This window comes from Solanum lycopersicum, chromosome 9 (assembly GCF_036512215.1).
Source record: "Solanum lycopersicum chromosome 9, SLM_r2.1".
In the NCBI taxonomy this organism is placed as follows: domain Eukaryota; kingdom Viridiplantae; phylum Streptophyta; class Magnoliopsida; order Solanales; family Solanaceae; genus Solanum; species Solanum lycopersicum.
The window spans coordinates 59,844,921-59,861,353 of NC_090808.1; the positions used below are offsets into that span (position 1 = coordinate 59,844,921).

The window sequence follows — 16,433 nt, forward strand, 5'->3', positions numbered from 1 at the left end:
ATACTAATTAAAGGTGTTAAAAATGAGTCACTATATGTAATCTGTCTAATTCACTGAGTATTTGAAGGCTTGAGTTCAAGATAATTAGAATTGGGTTTAATCTTAATTCATTTTACGAGAATCCTTAATTGAATCCAATTTAATCTTTAATTTCAACTCGTTCTAAAAATTTCTATTTGCACTAATGTAATGTATGTTCCTATGTTAATTAATGTATGAATTATTATCTATCTTATATATTTTAGGATTTATCTATTTATTTTTAATATATTTCTTTTAAAAATGAATTAAGTTCTTGATTTGTAATTCAAATTATGGTTGTAAAAGTTAAAGAACAATATGTAAAATTATTGAAATTAGGCAGAATAGTCTAGTGGACCCTTGTACTTGTATGCGTTTATGTTGTGAACCCTTCTACTTACATGTTTGTCAACTGAACCCTTAAACTAATCAGAAAACAATATTTTAAACCCCTTTGACCATTGACCGAACTTATGTGTCATTGCTAATGCTGAGTTAGAAATTTACGTGACAACACACGTTTGACAGCGAGGGAAAGATATTTTACACTAAAATATTTAAATAAAAATAATAATTATCAATTTTTTAAAAAAAAATAAAAACCCATCTCCCACCCCACTCTCACTCGTCTCTCCTCTGCCTCAGCCCTCTTTCTCTCTTCTTCTTGGAATTTCATCCTTAGTGCCACCACCATCACTATTACTGCTACTACTAGCAGTTGCTCGAATAGAAATACAATCAAGAAAGTTTTCCTTGCATCCTGAATACAAAAAAGAATACTGGGAAAGAGTATCAGTGTGCCATTGAATGAAGCAGAGATATATCAATATTCTTGGAATAGTTAAAGTACAAATAAATAAAAGTTGAGAGGGTGGAGACAAAGTGGTGATTGTTTGCTTCCAAGATGAAGGCGAAAATGGTGATAGTGTTCGACTAAATCTGTTGTTTTTTTTAATCAAAGTAACGTTTTCTTTAGGGAACAAAAAATCAATAATCTGGAAATGAGAAATCAAGAGCGTAAAGATTATTGAGTTATTAATGAGTCTTATGAAACAGATGATATAAGGTTCAAAATAAGAAGATAAATGGGCATTGAACAGCCATGTTTAATCTTCTTCATCTACTTCATTCTCAGCAATGTTGAAGTAGTGCAACTCATCTTTACGCTCTTGATTTCTCTTCTGTTGTTATTCAAATAGGGAGAAATTTGACGGCGACGAACTGCCTAAATCTGATGGTTAGTGGCTTAGATTGTTGGTTTTGTGGAGGTCGAAAGAGGAAAGGAAAATGATGATAATGTGCGAAGGAGATGAAGACATGTAAAGGTGAGAATATGAGTGGTATCACCGGAAAAAATGATTTTCCGACGACGACTTTGGCGGTGAAATAGTGTGAGTAGGAGAGAGTAACGGAGTTCCAGTGTAAAAAAATATAATTAATATTTTATTCTTTTTCTTTTATTAAACAACTTTATTAATAATAATTTTAAAAACAATTATGACATGGCATATATATATGTGATGTGAATATGACATGTCATTTATATAAAAGAGATTGAGCTACACAGATCGTTCGAGGGGTTTAAAAGACTCATTATAATTGAGTTTAAGGGTTCATTTGACAAACATGTATGTAGAAGGGTTCACAATACAAACGCATACAAGTACAAGGGTCCACCAGACTATTCCGCCTTGAAATTAAGCAGGTCAAATTGGGCAGGTGACGATACAACCCTATTTTAGACCATTTGAGCCTAAAGTAAACTTAGACGGGTCAAGATCCAACCTAGTTTCTATTTTAACCCATCTAATATCTCCAATTTCAACCCAACCAACCCATTTGACACCCTTCTCACTAGTTCAAAAATCATTCATTAGTTTAGATCCACAACTCAAAAGTCATTCAACTATTGATAATTGTCTAAAAAAAGTCAAGATTATTTTTGCTTTTGTAATATGAAGACCATCCAACTGTCACGCTCCGTGCCTACACCCTGGACGTAAATGACACCCGAGAACCATTGATGTCCCAAGTGAACCCTTGGTCTGGCTGAAATCTAAGCAGAAGACTTACTCAATAATAAATGAACCTTAAAGTAAATATTTAACTCAATATCTCAAAATAGATAACTCATAAGATTTTTCAACCGGCCAAAAGAGAACTTTAATTTAAAACATTTAACATATAATGAAATGAAAAGAATCCTTAAACTATCTATGAAGCCTCTAACAACTATGATGGAAGTTGGGACAAGACCCACGACATCCTAAATAATTGAAAGCAAATATGGAACTCCCAAAGCGAGGAGGCTCACCAAAGCAACCTGAAACTGCAAGTGGTATCAATGGAACGCCTGTTGATGACCTTGATTACATGTATCTGTATCAAGAAAGATGCACGCCAAATAGAGTCAGTACATGAAATGTATGAGTATGCAAGGGGAACTCTTAAACACAGACATAAGTTTGAACTGATAAAAAAGAAGAACATGCTAACCTTATCTAAACTCAACTCAAGGATGGTCAAGATACTCAAAGATACTTAAACTGAGAAATACACAACTTAGTTCAATATAAAAGCAACAATAGAGATACATTATAACGAATTTTTTTAATAAGTAGATAATAACTCAATATATTTAAAAATACAATAATATATTTTACTCTTATTTGGGAGACTCTCTAGTCGACAATCATCGCTATGAGCCATGTGATGATACATCGTCTAACCCACGCTGTCAAAATTGTCCTATACCTTTTCGGTGTATAAAACATCCTCAACTAAGTGGATCTACTAAGTTATGCTTAAAAGAAACAAGGAATCAGCTTTTCCTTTTTTACCATGTTGGTGTACATGATTTATGAGAACTTTGAATTGTCTGAACTACTCCTCATATCGTTGTTCAATACTACTCCCAATGATATAACTAATGCTTATATCTTTAAAAACATTTCCTCATCCTCAAACTTTGAAAGTATTACTGAAAAAGTTATCTTAAAAGTGATAGTGTTCAAAACTCCTCATGAACTCATTTGGAAATCAAGTTTTCTCTCATTTCAAATATAAATATTTACTCTTGGAAATACTTAGTTCCCTTATATTCATTTGGAAAACATGAAATCAACTTTTGTCATCTTCATGTTCGAGTACTCAAGTCTTAAAACAAGTTCTAAAAATTTGTAAAAGACTTCTCAAAACGATCCAAAGGACTCCTCTGAACTTTACTCTTAACTCCGTCTTGAATTTGAAGTGTGAATTCAAGAGTTATGATTTGGATATATCGAATTTCTCATTGTTAGATGTAGTTTGGATGGTTAAAATAGGAAGAGAGCAAACATATGTTTTAAAAATACTCAAACGGAACGAACGACGGAAAATGAACGGGGGCAGGCGTCCCTGGCGCCAACCCCACCTCGACTGCATCCCATCTCTGGCGCATTGCAGGCGTGGCGCGCCAGCCTCCCTGGTGCATAAATGGGCACGCCTCCCTAGAACAAAAAATTTGTCCTAATTTACCTAGAATCAATTGATTTCTTTTAAACTCTGTTAGATTCGTGTACCCAACATAAGTAAACAAAAGTCTAATCAAATCTCTTCAAGAACAACCCTCAAACTCAAATTCCCGCCTTAGGAACTCATCAAACTCCATAATAAAGATTGAAGAACGAAACTTTCAAGAAAACTCATCAAAAACTTCAATACATAGATTCCATGGACGAAATTTAATCAAGAAACTCATGGTTGGCATGAGAATGAACGAATCCATCACTATGAAAGCTTACTACTTCTTAAGGATTAAATCCTTGGCGAGATTCCTCGAAGATCTTATGAATCTTGAAGGAACGCTTGGACTTCTCATTTCCTCCTCTTGAACTTCTCTTTAAAACTCTAAGCGTGTTTAGGATTGTGAAAACTGATCTCAATCATTTTAGGCCCCTATTTGGGTGGGAAAAATGTTTAAGGCTAATGAGGTAAGGAAAAAGACCAAAATATCCCTCCTTAATTTGGATAAATTTCCTTAATCGGACAGGCTGAACTCAAACGAACATATCTCCCTCATCCGAACTCAAAATTTAGCAAACTCTGCGGCTTTGGAAAGAGGACTCAAGATCGTTTATTTGATACCTTATGGGTCACCTAACTAATACTGTGTTGAAAGTTATGATCGTTTAAAGTTAACCCAAAACTCACAATTTAAAACTAATTTATAAATTCTCAATTTAGCTCTTTCCAATTTAGTTCTTTCTTAAAATTTGTGCTTTCTTAGACCAAGATGATACACCAACTTTGCCTGTATCTTTCTAAAGTCATCCGATTAATATTTAGCCAACAAAAATGACACTACATTTTGTTTAGTCTACGTGATACATGCATTTTTTTTCTCAGTCCACATTGCAATAATAACCACAGCTCGGCCCCAATTCATAACCCAAACTAATCCTATTTTCACTTGAACCCAACTTTTTTTTAAAAAAAATCCAAACAGATCCATGGGATCTGATTTATTAACGAAGCAATTATTTACACAAACTTGGGGACCCCAAATATTCTATGTTTAATAGTATTCTATATAACCAATTTATATAATTCATTTTTTTTATAGTGACCAGTTTATTAAAAATGATATATTTTTAAATTTAGTTTGTCATAATTTAACTTTTAAATATTTATTTTATCTATAATGAGATGATTTATAACTTTAAATATATCTATTATTTATTTATACTAAAAAAATTTCGAAAGTCTTTTTTTCTTTCTTTGTCAGACTCAATGTTAAGTAAAATTGCATTGTGTAAAAGAGAACCAAAGGAGTAATAGTTATCGTTGTGTAATCAAGTGGTTATGAGTCTAAATCTTAAAATTAAAACAGCCAACTGTAGAAATTTAAAGTGATGTATCAGACCTTTTTTTCATATTTTATTTTTCACCTGGTGTTTAGTATTTATATTAAAATTTGATTAAATCCTAATGTGTGTAAAAAATGTCATATTAAAATTTTAAAAAAAATGTTCTCTAATAAAATCGACTTTAGGTACCTAGGGGCCTTGAATCTAATAGTGACCGAACCGGAGTCAATTAAATGTTATCGACATCTCCTTGGCACACGTGATTGATCATACTTTCTTGCCTTAGACCTCTATCGAGGCTATGAGTTTTCATAGGGCAGATGATCCTTACCTGTGAAGGTAGTTTACTTGCTTACTTATTAAAGTAAAGCAGAAAGAGTACATGTTGTTAACAAAACGGAGTGTCTAAAGCTCATTTATCGCAGTGGTCTAAGAAACCCAATTATCTTATTTAAGAAAAAGAGGTCCGAACTAAAATCGAAAGGGTTGTATCACATTGAGATGTCGATATATTTTCGCCCCCAATGAGATGAGAAATTTTTCACTCCCTATTTAGACTTTTTGGGTCCTTCATCTTTTTGAATCGAGACCCGAGCGTCCGGCTCTATCGCCGATCGCCCACAGTAACTGAGAGTCCTATTATATCTAAGGCCAACTTCAATTCACCAAATCAAGGTTCATCTCGCTTAGTCATTATGGACTCGTACAAAAATATCGAATAAACGGTTAATATATCAAACTCGATCCTATCATTCGTAACATGTATTTCCATCCGCATGTCGCAGTTGATTCAACTTTAGGTATCTATGGGCCTTTGAATCTTATAATTTATAACTATTACTCATTGAGGAGAAGAAATATAAGTCTTGTCTCTGTGTTATTAATTTAAGAAAGAAAGAAAAACAGGTGCAAAGCCAATGAGAACACGAAACGTTACTCCTCTTAGCAGGTGTTGTTGAAAAATATAACATTTGGTCTCTCCTATAATTAGAAAGAAAACACAACTACTTCAAAATTAATATTCTCTCCGTCTCAAAATAAAAGCTAAACTTGTCCTATTTTATTTGCTGAATCTACTCTTTAAAATCTTCTGACATTTGGTTTTTCTCTACATAAATCTGTTGTCTATGAAACATTGAAAAATTACTACAAAGGCATAATACATATCCTCGTTAATTTACTTTCAATTGATACTTATAACCTCTCATTTTGAATGTGTACTAAATTTAGATAGAATTGGACAAGTAGACATACATATTCTATATATCATAATGCACGTCGAATGTTAAGTAGATATGTGTGTCTACTTGTTAAATTTGATACAACTTTTAGTATCAGGACGCACCAAAAATTAAAGGACGTATATATCAATTAAAGCTAAGTTAAATGACATATTTTTATATTAAAATACTTGATTACTCATACCTACATCCACATCAACGCACTCATTCGTTATGATTGATTAAAATTATTGAGGTTAAGATATACATAAGGGGTTGTTTGGTTAGTTACAGTTATGCAAATATTAATTAACAATAAAGGAATATGTTATGAGGAAAGCTATGTTATTATTTTATATGGGATCGTTTGATGTTATGGATAACACCAAATAGTCTTGGAACTAAATTATAGTGTCACTTAATTTGTTGTTTGGTTGGCAAGTCTCAGATAACTTTTCTCGAGATTAAGAAAATGTATCGGAATAAGTTATTCCTTCTCTTGGATGATATAGTAATTCCAAGATAATTCATTTCGAGATAAAATAGATAAATGACAAAGTTATCCATTTAAACCATTTTTTTATATCAGTTTTTACATTTATAAAGAGAACTTTTATAAACAAATAATTTTTTCTTAAAAATTGTACAATGCATACCATTTTGAACATAACAAATCAAACGCTCAATAAGAAATAATTTCAAATAACCTCCTGAAAACTATGTATTGGAGAAAATAATGATTGCATTAGTTTGATATATTATTAGTACCTTGTTTGGTACACTTTTTAAACGTATGCATAACTTATGTTTTTTTATTAATAATACACTTTATTGTGTGTTGAAGAGTGTATTATTAATACCATCTATTTCTATGCATTAGCAATGCAATGGATTCTGATGCATGCATTAACATTATTAAAGACAGAAATATCCTCAAAAACCTTTTTTTACACCTTTTCCATTATATTTGTGAAGAATATATTTGTAAATAAATATTTTTCTAAAAAATTATATAATGCATATTCTTTTTAGTACATCTAATCAAACATTGCATAAAATTTTTATCATAACCAATATAAACATAACTAATACAAACGTTACTAATACAAATATTATTAATATATTATATCTTACATTATATTTATACATTCTACTAAACAATCCCTTACTACAAATAACATGAGAAGTTGTGATTGGAGCCATTATTTAAAAGATGGTCTACCTATTTATAGGTAAGAGGTAAGGCCATTCATAATTGATAAGTGTCATGTCAAGTCTCTTACTAATCTTGTGCTTATCTTTGAGTTCAGTCAAAAAGGGTAAAAAAGTTAACCAAACTTTTTAAAAGGGTAACAAAAATTGAGAAAGGAGTAATAACACTAATATTACTAACATAAATTGCTATGTATTAGTCATATATGTGATAATTTAAATTTGTATACACTATAGCAAATAAAATATTAAATAATACCTAAGCAATATATATATATATATATATTCTAACACATCTTATCAAACAAAGTCATGTAATATTAATTATTCAGTTGAAGAAATACAAATACAAGTCTTGCCTCTGTTAATTTCAGAAATAAGAAGAAAAAAAATGCAAAGCCAATGGGAACACGAAACGTATTTACTATCAGATGCTGTTGAAGAATTAGCTGTATCTATTCTTCAAATCTTCAACATTTGTTTTTTTCTCCACATGTTTTGTATGAAATGTTGAAAAATTGCTTGAAAAGGATACCGAAGTATTAGTGATATTATTTTACCATGTTCAAGCAATAAAAAAAAATATTTCCGATATCCCTAATTATTTATCTATTGTTAAATTGATATCGTTATTAAGAAAATAATAATTGATATAGTAAATTTATCATTTTATTTCTATTAATTATGAAATGGACGAATTAAAAATTTAAGATTTTCAAAAAGTTCTAAATTTTTCAAAGAAATTAATTCAGGGTGTATTAGGTGAAAAGAAATTATTTTTTCTTGATTTGTTAAAATAGACAAGTAATAATGAACAACTAAAAAGGAAAAAAGTTGATAAGTAATTAGGGACAAAGGGAGTATGTGAAAGACGCATATTATGTTATTATTGATTTGAAGTAAATATAGACACAATAATAAAAATAATTTTTAGCGTCAATAAATATGGATATTAACAAAGAATGCTAAAGTTGCATTAGTTAATTTGTTATTAAAATTAATGTTGTTATGGGCTTTAGCGAAATTTATAAAGAATGTTAAAATATAATTTTCACTAATAATCGCTTCTAGAAAATATTTAGTGATACTAAATTATTGTCGTTAATTAATTGTTATTATTGATTAGGTGGAGAATATATATGTATTTCCCAAGAACTAGTTTCCAAAAAGTTTAGTCCTCGAGCATATAATGAAACAATCAAGGACATTTTGTTAACGTACGGGCACAATCATAGAAATGAGAGACAAAATGGATCAAATTTATAATTATTTGTTTGATTCAATTCATTTTAAAAAGATTTGATAATTTAATCATTTAAAAGTGAATTAGGCATAGATCAATTTATATTATTCATAGTATTATATGTATAATTTATCAGTATTCATTAAGTGCATCCTCATTAATCTAAGGGCGTAGGAATCTGTAAAAATTACATTTATTAATGGTATGTTTGGTATGAATAAAAATGTTTTTCAATTTTCAACTTATTATGGAGTTTAGAATATTACAAAAAAAAAAATTAATTTTGTGACCTCTTAAATTAAAAAAATGTATATGCGTGGAATGTATCAAAATACTTTTAATCTTTTAATTTTAAACATACTTTATGAAAAGCTAGACTTTATGAAAAGTTCGAATATATCAAGAAGTTGCAAAAATAATTTTAAAAATGGATTTAGAAAAATACGGTAAATAAATTGAAACAAAGGAACGAAAGTATCATATTATTGGTTTTGGTGGGAAGAAGACGAGAGAATCTTATGAATTCCAGATTCCCAATATACATACACTACAACAAAAATGACCATTAGCGGTATTTAATTCTCAATTGCCGCTATTGTCACTCTTTGTATATGTCCCTAAAGCCTTTAGCAGCATTAGTTCTAATAGCACTTAACTAATGCAGATAAAGACTTTAACACTCTTTATTAGTGTCAATATTTAATGCCGCTAAATTTTATTTTTTCTTTTAGTAATAGCTTGGAAAGATTTCCAAAATCCTGAATTGCTTCAAACATATTCTAAAAATGACTAAAGCTATCTCGATTTATTTTTGTATGAATATAAATAAAGAAAACGTTGCTTGAGGACTTTAAAGTCTGAGTAAAAATGAAAAACACGTATGAAAATAAAGAAGATTATCTAATAGGCTGATGTTGTGAAATTCAGATTTTAATTGGCATTTTCTTATAGAATTTTTAAATGATTTGTTGTATTTTCTCCATATCTATGTGGAGGTAAATTTCTCATTGTGGGGGTATGATTCTTTATGGTTATTGTTATTGGGATATTATTTTCGATCTTATATCATCAAGTTATTTATTTATTCTTGTCACGATTATTTAATTGTTTCATCATCACTTGTCAAATGCTACTATTTATAACTTATTAATTAGACTTGGAAGAGGAAATTCCGACTATAAGAAAAATGTGAATTATTTAGGGATTTTTCTGGGAATTAGTATGAAAATTCGTAGAAACTTATTTTTCTGTAAATTTCATACTAATTCTTAGAAAAATTCTCATGTAATTCACAGTTTTCTTATATTATATGATAATAATAATAACAAGAAGAATAAATTGAACATGAACATCTATACATAGGAAATCATTTTGCTAATATGGATAGGAATATACCCTTTTAACTCGATCTATAAAATACATAAGATATAAAAAAGCATTAGTAATATGAACAATATGGAACAAGTAACTCAAAAAAATCAATTGGTGAATCAATTAAAGAATATAAGATAATTGTTAAATAGACCATAGTTTTACATCAAATTCGTTCATCAGTAATAACATAAAATCTACTATCATCAATTAATTAAAGTTCATTATTTATTTTCTTTTATTTTAGTTAGTAGATAATTATATCTTCAGATTTTTACCACTTAAATAAATAATTAATATTAGTTTATATTCAGTAACATGCACAATGTTGCTTTGTAGACTGGGCATTTAAAATACTTATTTTGATCTGAAATTCTTTGATACTAAGCTAGTCTTTACAATAAGAGGGAAAAAAAAGTAGAATAACTTATACTGATAATATAAAAGATTTTTCACATTATATGGAATTTGTGATCTAGAAATGGTATTGGTGATATACTAGAAAATGTTAAAATATTTTGATAGTGTAAAATATATACAAGTCACATGTGACGAGTTTTAGATTAGTGGTTTAAGAAATAAGTATTATAATTAATATAGCTTGAGGAATTCTTTTTTCACGAGTCAAAATATACTTCTTAACATTATATCAAAAGCACGACCTATCCAAATTCTTGTTTCCTGTTGGATTCCATGTTAATTATTCGCACATTTAATTTTTTGGACGTGAAGAGTAGGGGTGTGCATTGGTCGGCTCGGTTCGGTTTTACATATAATCGGTTTAGTTTATCGGTTTTCGGTTTTAAAATATGCTATCCCAATAACAAATCGATAAGAAATCTTTTATCGGTTTTTGGTGTTATCGGTTCGGTTTCGGTTAACCCAATAAGAAAATGTCGATCAAACAATATATAATAGTACGTATGTTATAATTACATGTTACCAACTTACCACCAAAACATAATAGAAAACTTTGAATGTTGATCAAATTACTAACATTCACAAACTTGCAAAAGCTATCGCCTACAATTACGAACTAGAATTAAAACTAAAATAAAATATTTCAATGAGATAATCTTGAACAGTTGTTTGATCCACCAGATAATCAACAAAGTTCTCATCAATTTCCAAACCAAAAAATCACATAGCCTGAAAAGCTAATATTAAATCTATTTATGTATTGAATTATGTATATTTAATATTGAGGGAGGGTAAAGTAGTAAATAACTAGCGTCTTATTGGGTTATCGGTTTACCTAATAACCCAATAATTATTTTTTCTAAACCCATTAAAAACCCAATAACCCAATAACAATAACCTAATAACATTTTATCGGTTCGATTTATTGATCGATTCGATTGTGAAGAGTCCCACGTTGATGGTTTATGGAACGACGATCTCTTTAATATGGTTCAAACAACACCTTCTCGTGAGATAGTCTTTTTAATTTTAATTAGATGCAAAATTCTTTTTTAATCGTATATAATGTAAATTCGATTTGAATTTTTTTATAAAAGAAGATGGACCACTTGATTGTTACTTTTCTGGTACGGATGGAAACCTCTGTCGAATCATATGAATATATTTCCTTTGTCTAAAACTAAATATTCTCTAGAAGATGTACATTATTTTTTCTTTATAAACCTTAATCGTCATATTATGGTGAAAAAAATTATATTTCAACACTCATAATGATGTATTTGTACGTTATAAATAAAATTTAGAAGAAGAACAAACTAATTAATTAATGAACTAATAAACATCTCTTATGAGTGGACCAACATTAAAGATTTGACATTTTATCGAAAGAATGGAAATAATTTTACAATATTACAAATGATGATAATCCCAAGTCATGTGCGTACCATGTAAGGATTAATTACACAAGAAATGTAATATAACTTGATGCAATGTCACCCTATTTTTATTGACTCATTAATTAAGTTCATCGTAGAGATTGATTTAATTGTAAATACCTTTTAAATGACATGATTATGTAAAAAATAACTTTTGTTTTGTTCAAAATAAGAAAATAAAAATATTAATACTACAATAATATCGTTACGGATATTAGTTAATTGGCATTGGATCCAATATCGTTAAAGACTTTATAGACATATAGAAAAAACTTTAGTTACTCTAAAATTACATATTTAATAGCCATTAAGCTATTGTCGTTAAAAATAATTTTTGATATAGTGTCAGTTAGGCATATTCCCTTATCAGTAACTCTCTTTTTTTACATATTTTGCTTTTGTATGTCACAAGGAACCTTAATGTATGGAAGGCTTGAGTCCACGCTTGGTCATTTATGTCCTCTTCCCAAAGATATATATGGAGCCTTCTTTCCATGTTCTTTATTGGTTCATTCTACAAGTCACATCTATTTCTAAGGTAACAATATCTGATTTTAGTTCCTAATTTCTTGTTTTTTTTTAGGTGCAGGGAAAGAGAAAAAGGCTAGTGAACTACTCTAGTGTGTAGTGCTAGGACCACCTCCATGAAATTGCACATGACGTACGATAGATAGCAGAGTCAGAAATTTTAAAAATGTTATGCCTTAGAAGCAATTTTCAAGTCACATTTGCTTCTATTTCAAGGGAATCAACAATTTATGTATACATATTATTTTACCTTATTTGCATAGTAATGTTATGATATTATTGTAAGGAATGAGACTTAGAGTCACGTATTGATTAAATGGGAAATTGATGTGGGGTTTATATAGTCTTGGGCTCTCACTATTCAATAGCTAGTTTTTGGGGTGTAATTTTCTTAAAATTGTATCAATGGTTTCGGTGTCTAGTGCACAACCATCCAGCATGACGGATGTAGGGTGTGGTGGTTTGTTGTGATAATATTATACATAAATATGTCTCTTAATTTGACTTTAGCTAACATTATTTGTGTCCTCCAACTTTAGGTATGCAGAAGTATGCACTTAAATTTGTATAAAAGTAACCAAGTAGACACACGTGTCCTACATGGTATAATAATACACGTAAGAGGAATGTATCTATTTGTTCAATTTTATACATGTGTAAGTGTCTACACACCCAAAATGAGAAGGCATAAACATCAATTGAAGTCTAAGTTAAAGGGCACGCTTATGTATTATGTCGAATATTATTGTTGGGACTTTAAGTCCCGCATTGGTTAAATGGGGAGCTGATGTGAGGCTCATATAATCTTAGGCTCTTCGACTTTACTAGATAGCTTTTGATGTGTTGTCCTTCTAACGTGATATTAAATAAATAGTATAATTTTGAGACGAAGGGGATTTCACTCGTAGTTATTGGAGCATATAATATATGTTAGGGCACCATCCAAAATTTATGAAAACCCTAGTAATTAGTCTTGGATGGTTAGACTTAGGGCACATGGGACATGTGATATATTGGCATCGAGCATGATGGGAGGTCCAATATGGTCGGAGCAATGACAGTTACAAGGCTTACGTACAATACAGAAGCCCACTTGCATGAGACATATATATATATATATATGTGTGTGTGTTTTCTACATTATATTGTCCCAAATTTGATCTTATAAATTATATGAAAAGGAATATGGATCAATGGACATGCATGTGATCACAGATTTTCTTTTACTACGAAGAAACATGATTTTATTGATATATGTGGGTATAATTTTGTTGATTTTATTCTTCTTAGATTTATTCATGATTCGAAGGTTGTTAGTGGTGTATTTCTCGAACTAGGATGATGTAGATTTGACCTCTATATGATATTCCACGATTTTTGTGGAATATTTCGAGATTTTGAAAATTTTTGAGATGCCTTTAAGGGGAATTTGTTTGCAACAAATTTTAAAGTTACAGAAAATAAATTGCAATCACAAAAAAATGTGAAGAAACATAATTTTATTCATCAAGATTGTGGGTACAATTTTGTTCCTCTCTTGATTCTCCTCTCGTAAGATTTATCCATGATTCGAAGGCCGTTAATGATATAGTTCTCGAAGTAGGATAATTTAGATCTGACCTCTATATAAATATTTCATGATTTTTGTGGAATATATCGAGATCTTCATCTTTAAAAATACCCAAGAGTTTAGGGATATTTTTGAGTCACAAAAATTATTATTGTTATTATTACTATTACTATTACTATTATTAGTATTATTATTAGTGATGTTAAAGTGAGGACTCGTGATGCTGATGTAATCATCTTAGTACAATCTTGATGATTATGAGTTATAATCAGCAGCTGCGGAGCTAGAAATTTATCAAAAATAACATAACAAAAGCTCTTTTTAAAAAGCGGGAGAAAAAATTACTGCTACGAGATTCAAACACCTCATTCAAGTGGTCTAAAACCCATTCAATGGGACTTAAATCATTAGACTACAATAACATGTTTTGTCAAAGATATTCAAAATGTGTTATATAATAATTCCGTGTATCATTTCACTTGTATATATATAGTATTATTTTTTTTAATGAAAGATGTCTAATTAGACACCCTGACATGCATAGGGCTCCGCCCCTGTTACCAAGTAACAAAAATGGACCTCTTCCACCTTCCCAAGTTTGAAATAGTTAGAAGGTTACAAGTTTTTCCTATGTAAAATGAGATCATTGAAAGTGTAGAATCCTCCGATTTGCCCTTAATAAGAGGTCTCCATATCGATCCTAGCAGATCCTCACCCTCTTTCCTTTCGACTTCTCACACAATATGATAGTTGATTAATGATAAATTGAAATATAAATTATACTCTATCCGTTCTATTTTAACCATCATTTTATCATTTTTCACGTCTGAAAAAACAAAGATAGGCTCATAACTTACTAATTAAGTCTACCCATGGATGGCTCGACAGTATTAAAAAAAAAGACATGTGTCTTACGTCCTTAAATTTAAGGGGTCTCATTTTTAAAAATAATAGGTTATAAGTTATTATTTTTTAACAAATATTAAATAATATTTGTAAAAAAAAAATAAACTTTTCATGAAAATGAAGGAATTATTTTAAAAAAAATTGACATAGTGGGAGTACTATACCTCATAAAAAAATAATTTAAAATAAAACTGGTTATATTATCAATCGAAAACTAGAAGAAATCAACTATGTAAAAGTTATTAACAATTCAAGTTTAAGGCCCCGTTTAATTTTTGTTTTAGGTCACTAATATGTTTGAGCCGCTACTGAGTCAACCCTGTTTAATAAATATAAAGGTAGACTAATTTTTCCTCTTAAAATATTGTACATTACTTTTTTTAATATGTATAGTTGCCGGTTGGAAATAATTGTCAATGTTAGTCTTGAATTACTATTAGTAACAATTATGTTGGACAAACTTTTGTGAAGTAAAACGACAATTAAAATAGGATGAATGAGTATTATAATTTGTTGTTTGGTAGACGCGATAGTATGTCCAATAACCATAATAACTAACGTTTACATAATCAAATAAGAAAAAAAGAAACAACATGATAGTAGCAACATTGATGAAGAAAGACAAGTGATCCAACTACCAAACCTCCAAAAGAAAACTTTTCTAGTTTTCAAGATATAGCCACCCAAAATGGCTCCCAACATGAAATCCATTTATTCCTACTACCACTTGCTTTGCACCTTGTTGGTCTACTTGAATACTCTCCTAATTTACTACTACAACTTTCTTCATCATTTTGGATTATGACATCTTCTTCTCCATGCATTAACAAAGAAAGCTTGAGCCTACCATTAGCACGTTCCACTCGAAAACTAGAGTTCCAAGAAGTGATTGATGTTGCTTTTAATAATAAACGACCACCCTCGCGATGAGGCCTAATTTGGACACCTTCATTTCCACTCATTGAAGTTAGTGGAGGTGGATAACTAGCTACCCTTTTGATTTTTTTCGCAAATTCTCTACATTTTGATCGTTGAGCTCCGTGAAAAATAGTTTCTTTTTCGTCAATGTTTTCACTAATGTCACTGCCTGTTTCACTTCCTAAGCTTTCAGTGCACATATTCAAACTATTTGTGTTGAGAGAAGAGAGTTTCACCAAAGGATGAACATAGATTTCGTCCTTCTCGTCGCCTTTTTTGGAGTATTGACAAGGATTTGCAAGTGCTTGGATAAAGCTCAAGCCACCAACATTGTCATTTTCTTGTTCAATTTCATCTTCATGTTGACATATTTTAGACTTTTGTGGCAATGTGATAGGTTGTGAGAAATTTGGTCTAGGAGGTGCCATTTTGGGCTCTAGACAAGATTGTAGCCCTTGATATAGTGTGGAAGTTGAGGTCATGTTTTAGAACAGGGGGAAAAACAGAGGATTTGGTCTACTTTTTTATATTTACTTAAAAGTAGAAATGTAAAGTTTTTGAGTGTTGAGAAAACCATGTGCTTAAATGAGGATAATTATTTTTTTAACTCATTAAGCCATGTTTGTTATCTAAAATGTACCTAACCATAAGTAATAATGCTTAAGAGGGTGGCAAATTGAAAGTAAAAATGGAAGAAAGAAAAAGGATAGAAAAAGGGAAGGTAGAGAATGGATAGAACAT

At 30.1% G+C, this 16,433-nt stretch overlaps 1 protein-coding gene across 1 annotated transcript; it reads right to left on the reverse strand.

Moving 5' to 3' along the window:
- Positions 1-662: 662 nt before the first annotated feature.
- On the reverse strand, positions 663-16,120 carry LOC101261745 (protein FANTASTIC FOUR 3-like). The gene is made up of 2 exons (XM_026032857.2): positions 15,499-16,120; positions 663-781 (listed from the first exon to the last, which is right to left on the reverse strand). The coding sequence occupies exons 1-2, from the start codon at positions 16,118-16,120 to the stop codon at positions 663-665; spliced, it is 741 nt and encodes a 246-aa protein (XP_025888642.2).
- Between the last annotated feature and the right edge of the window lie 313 nt (positions 16,121-16,433).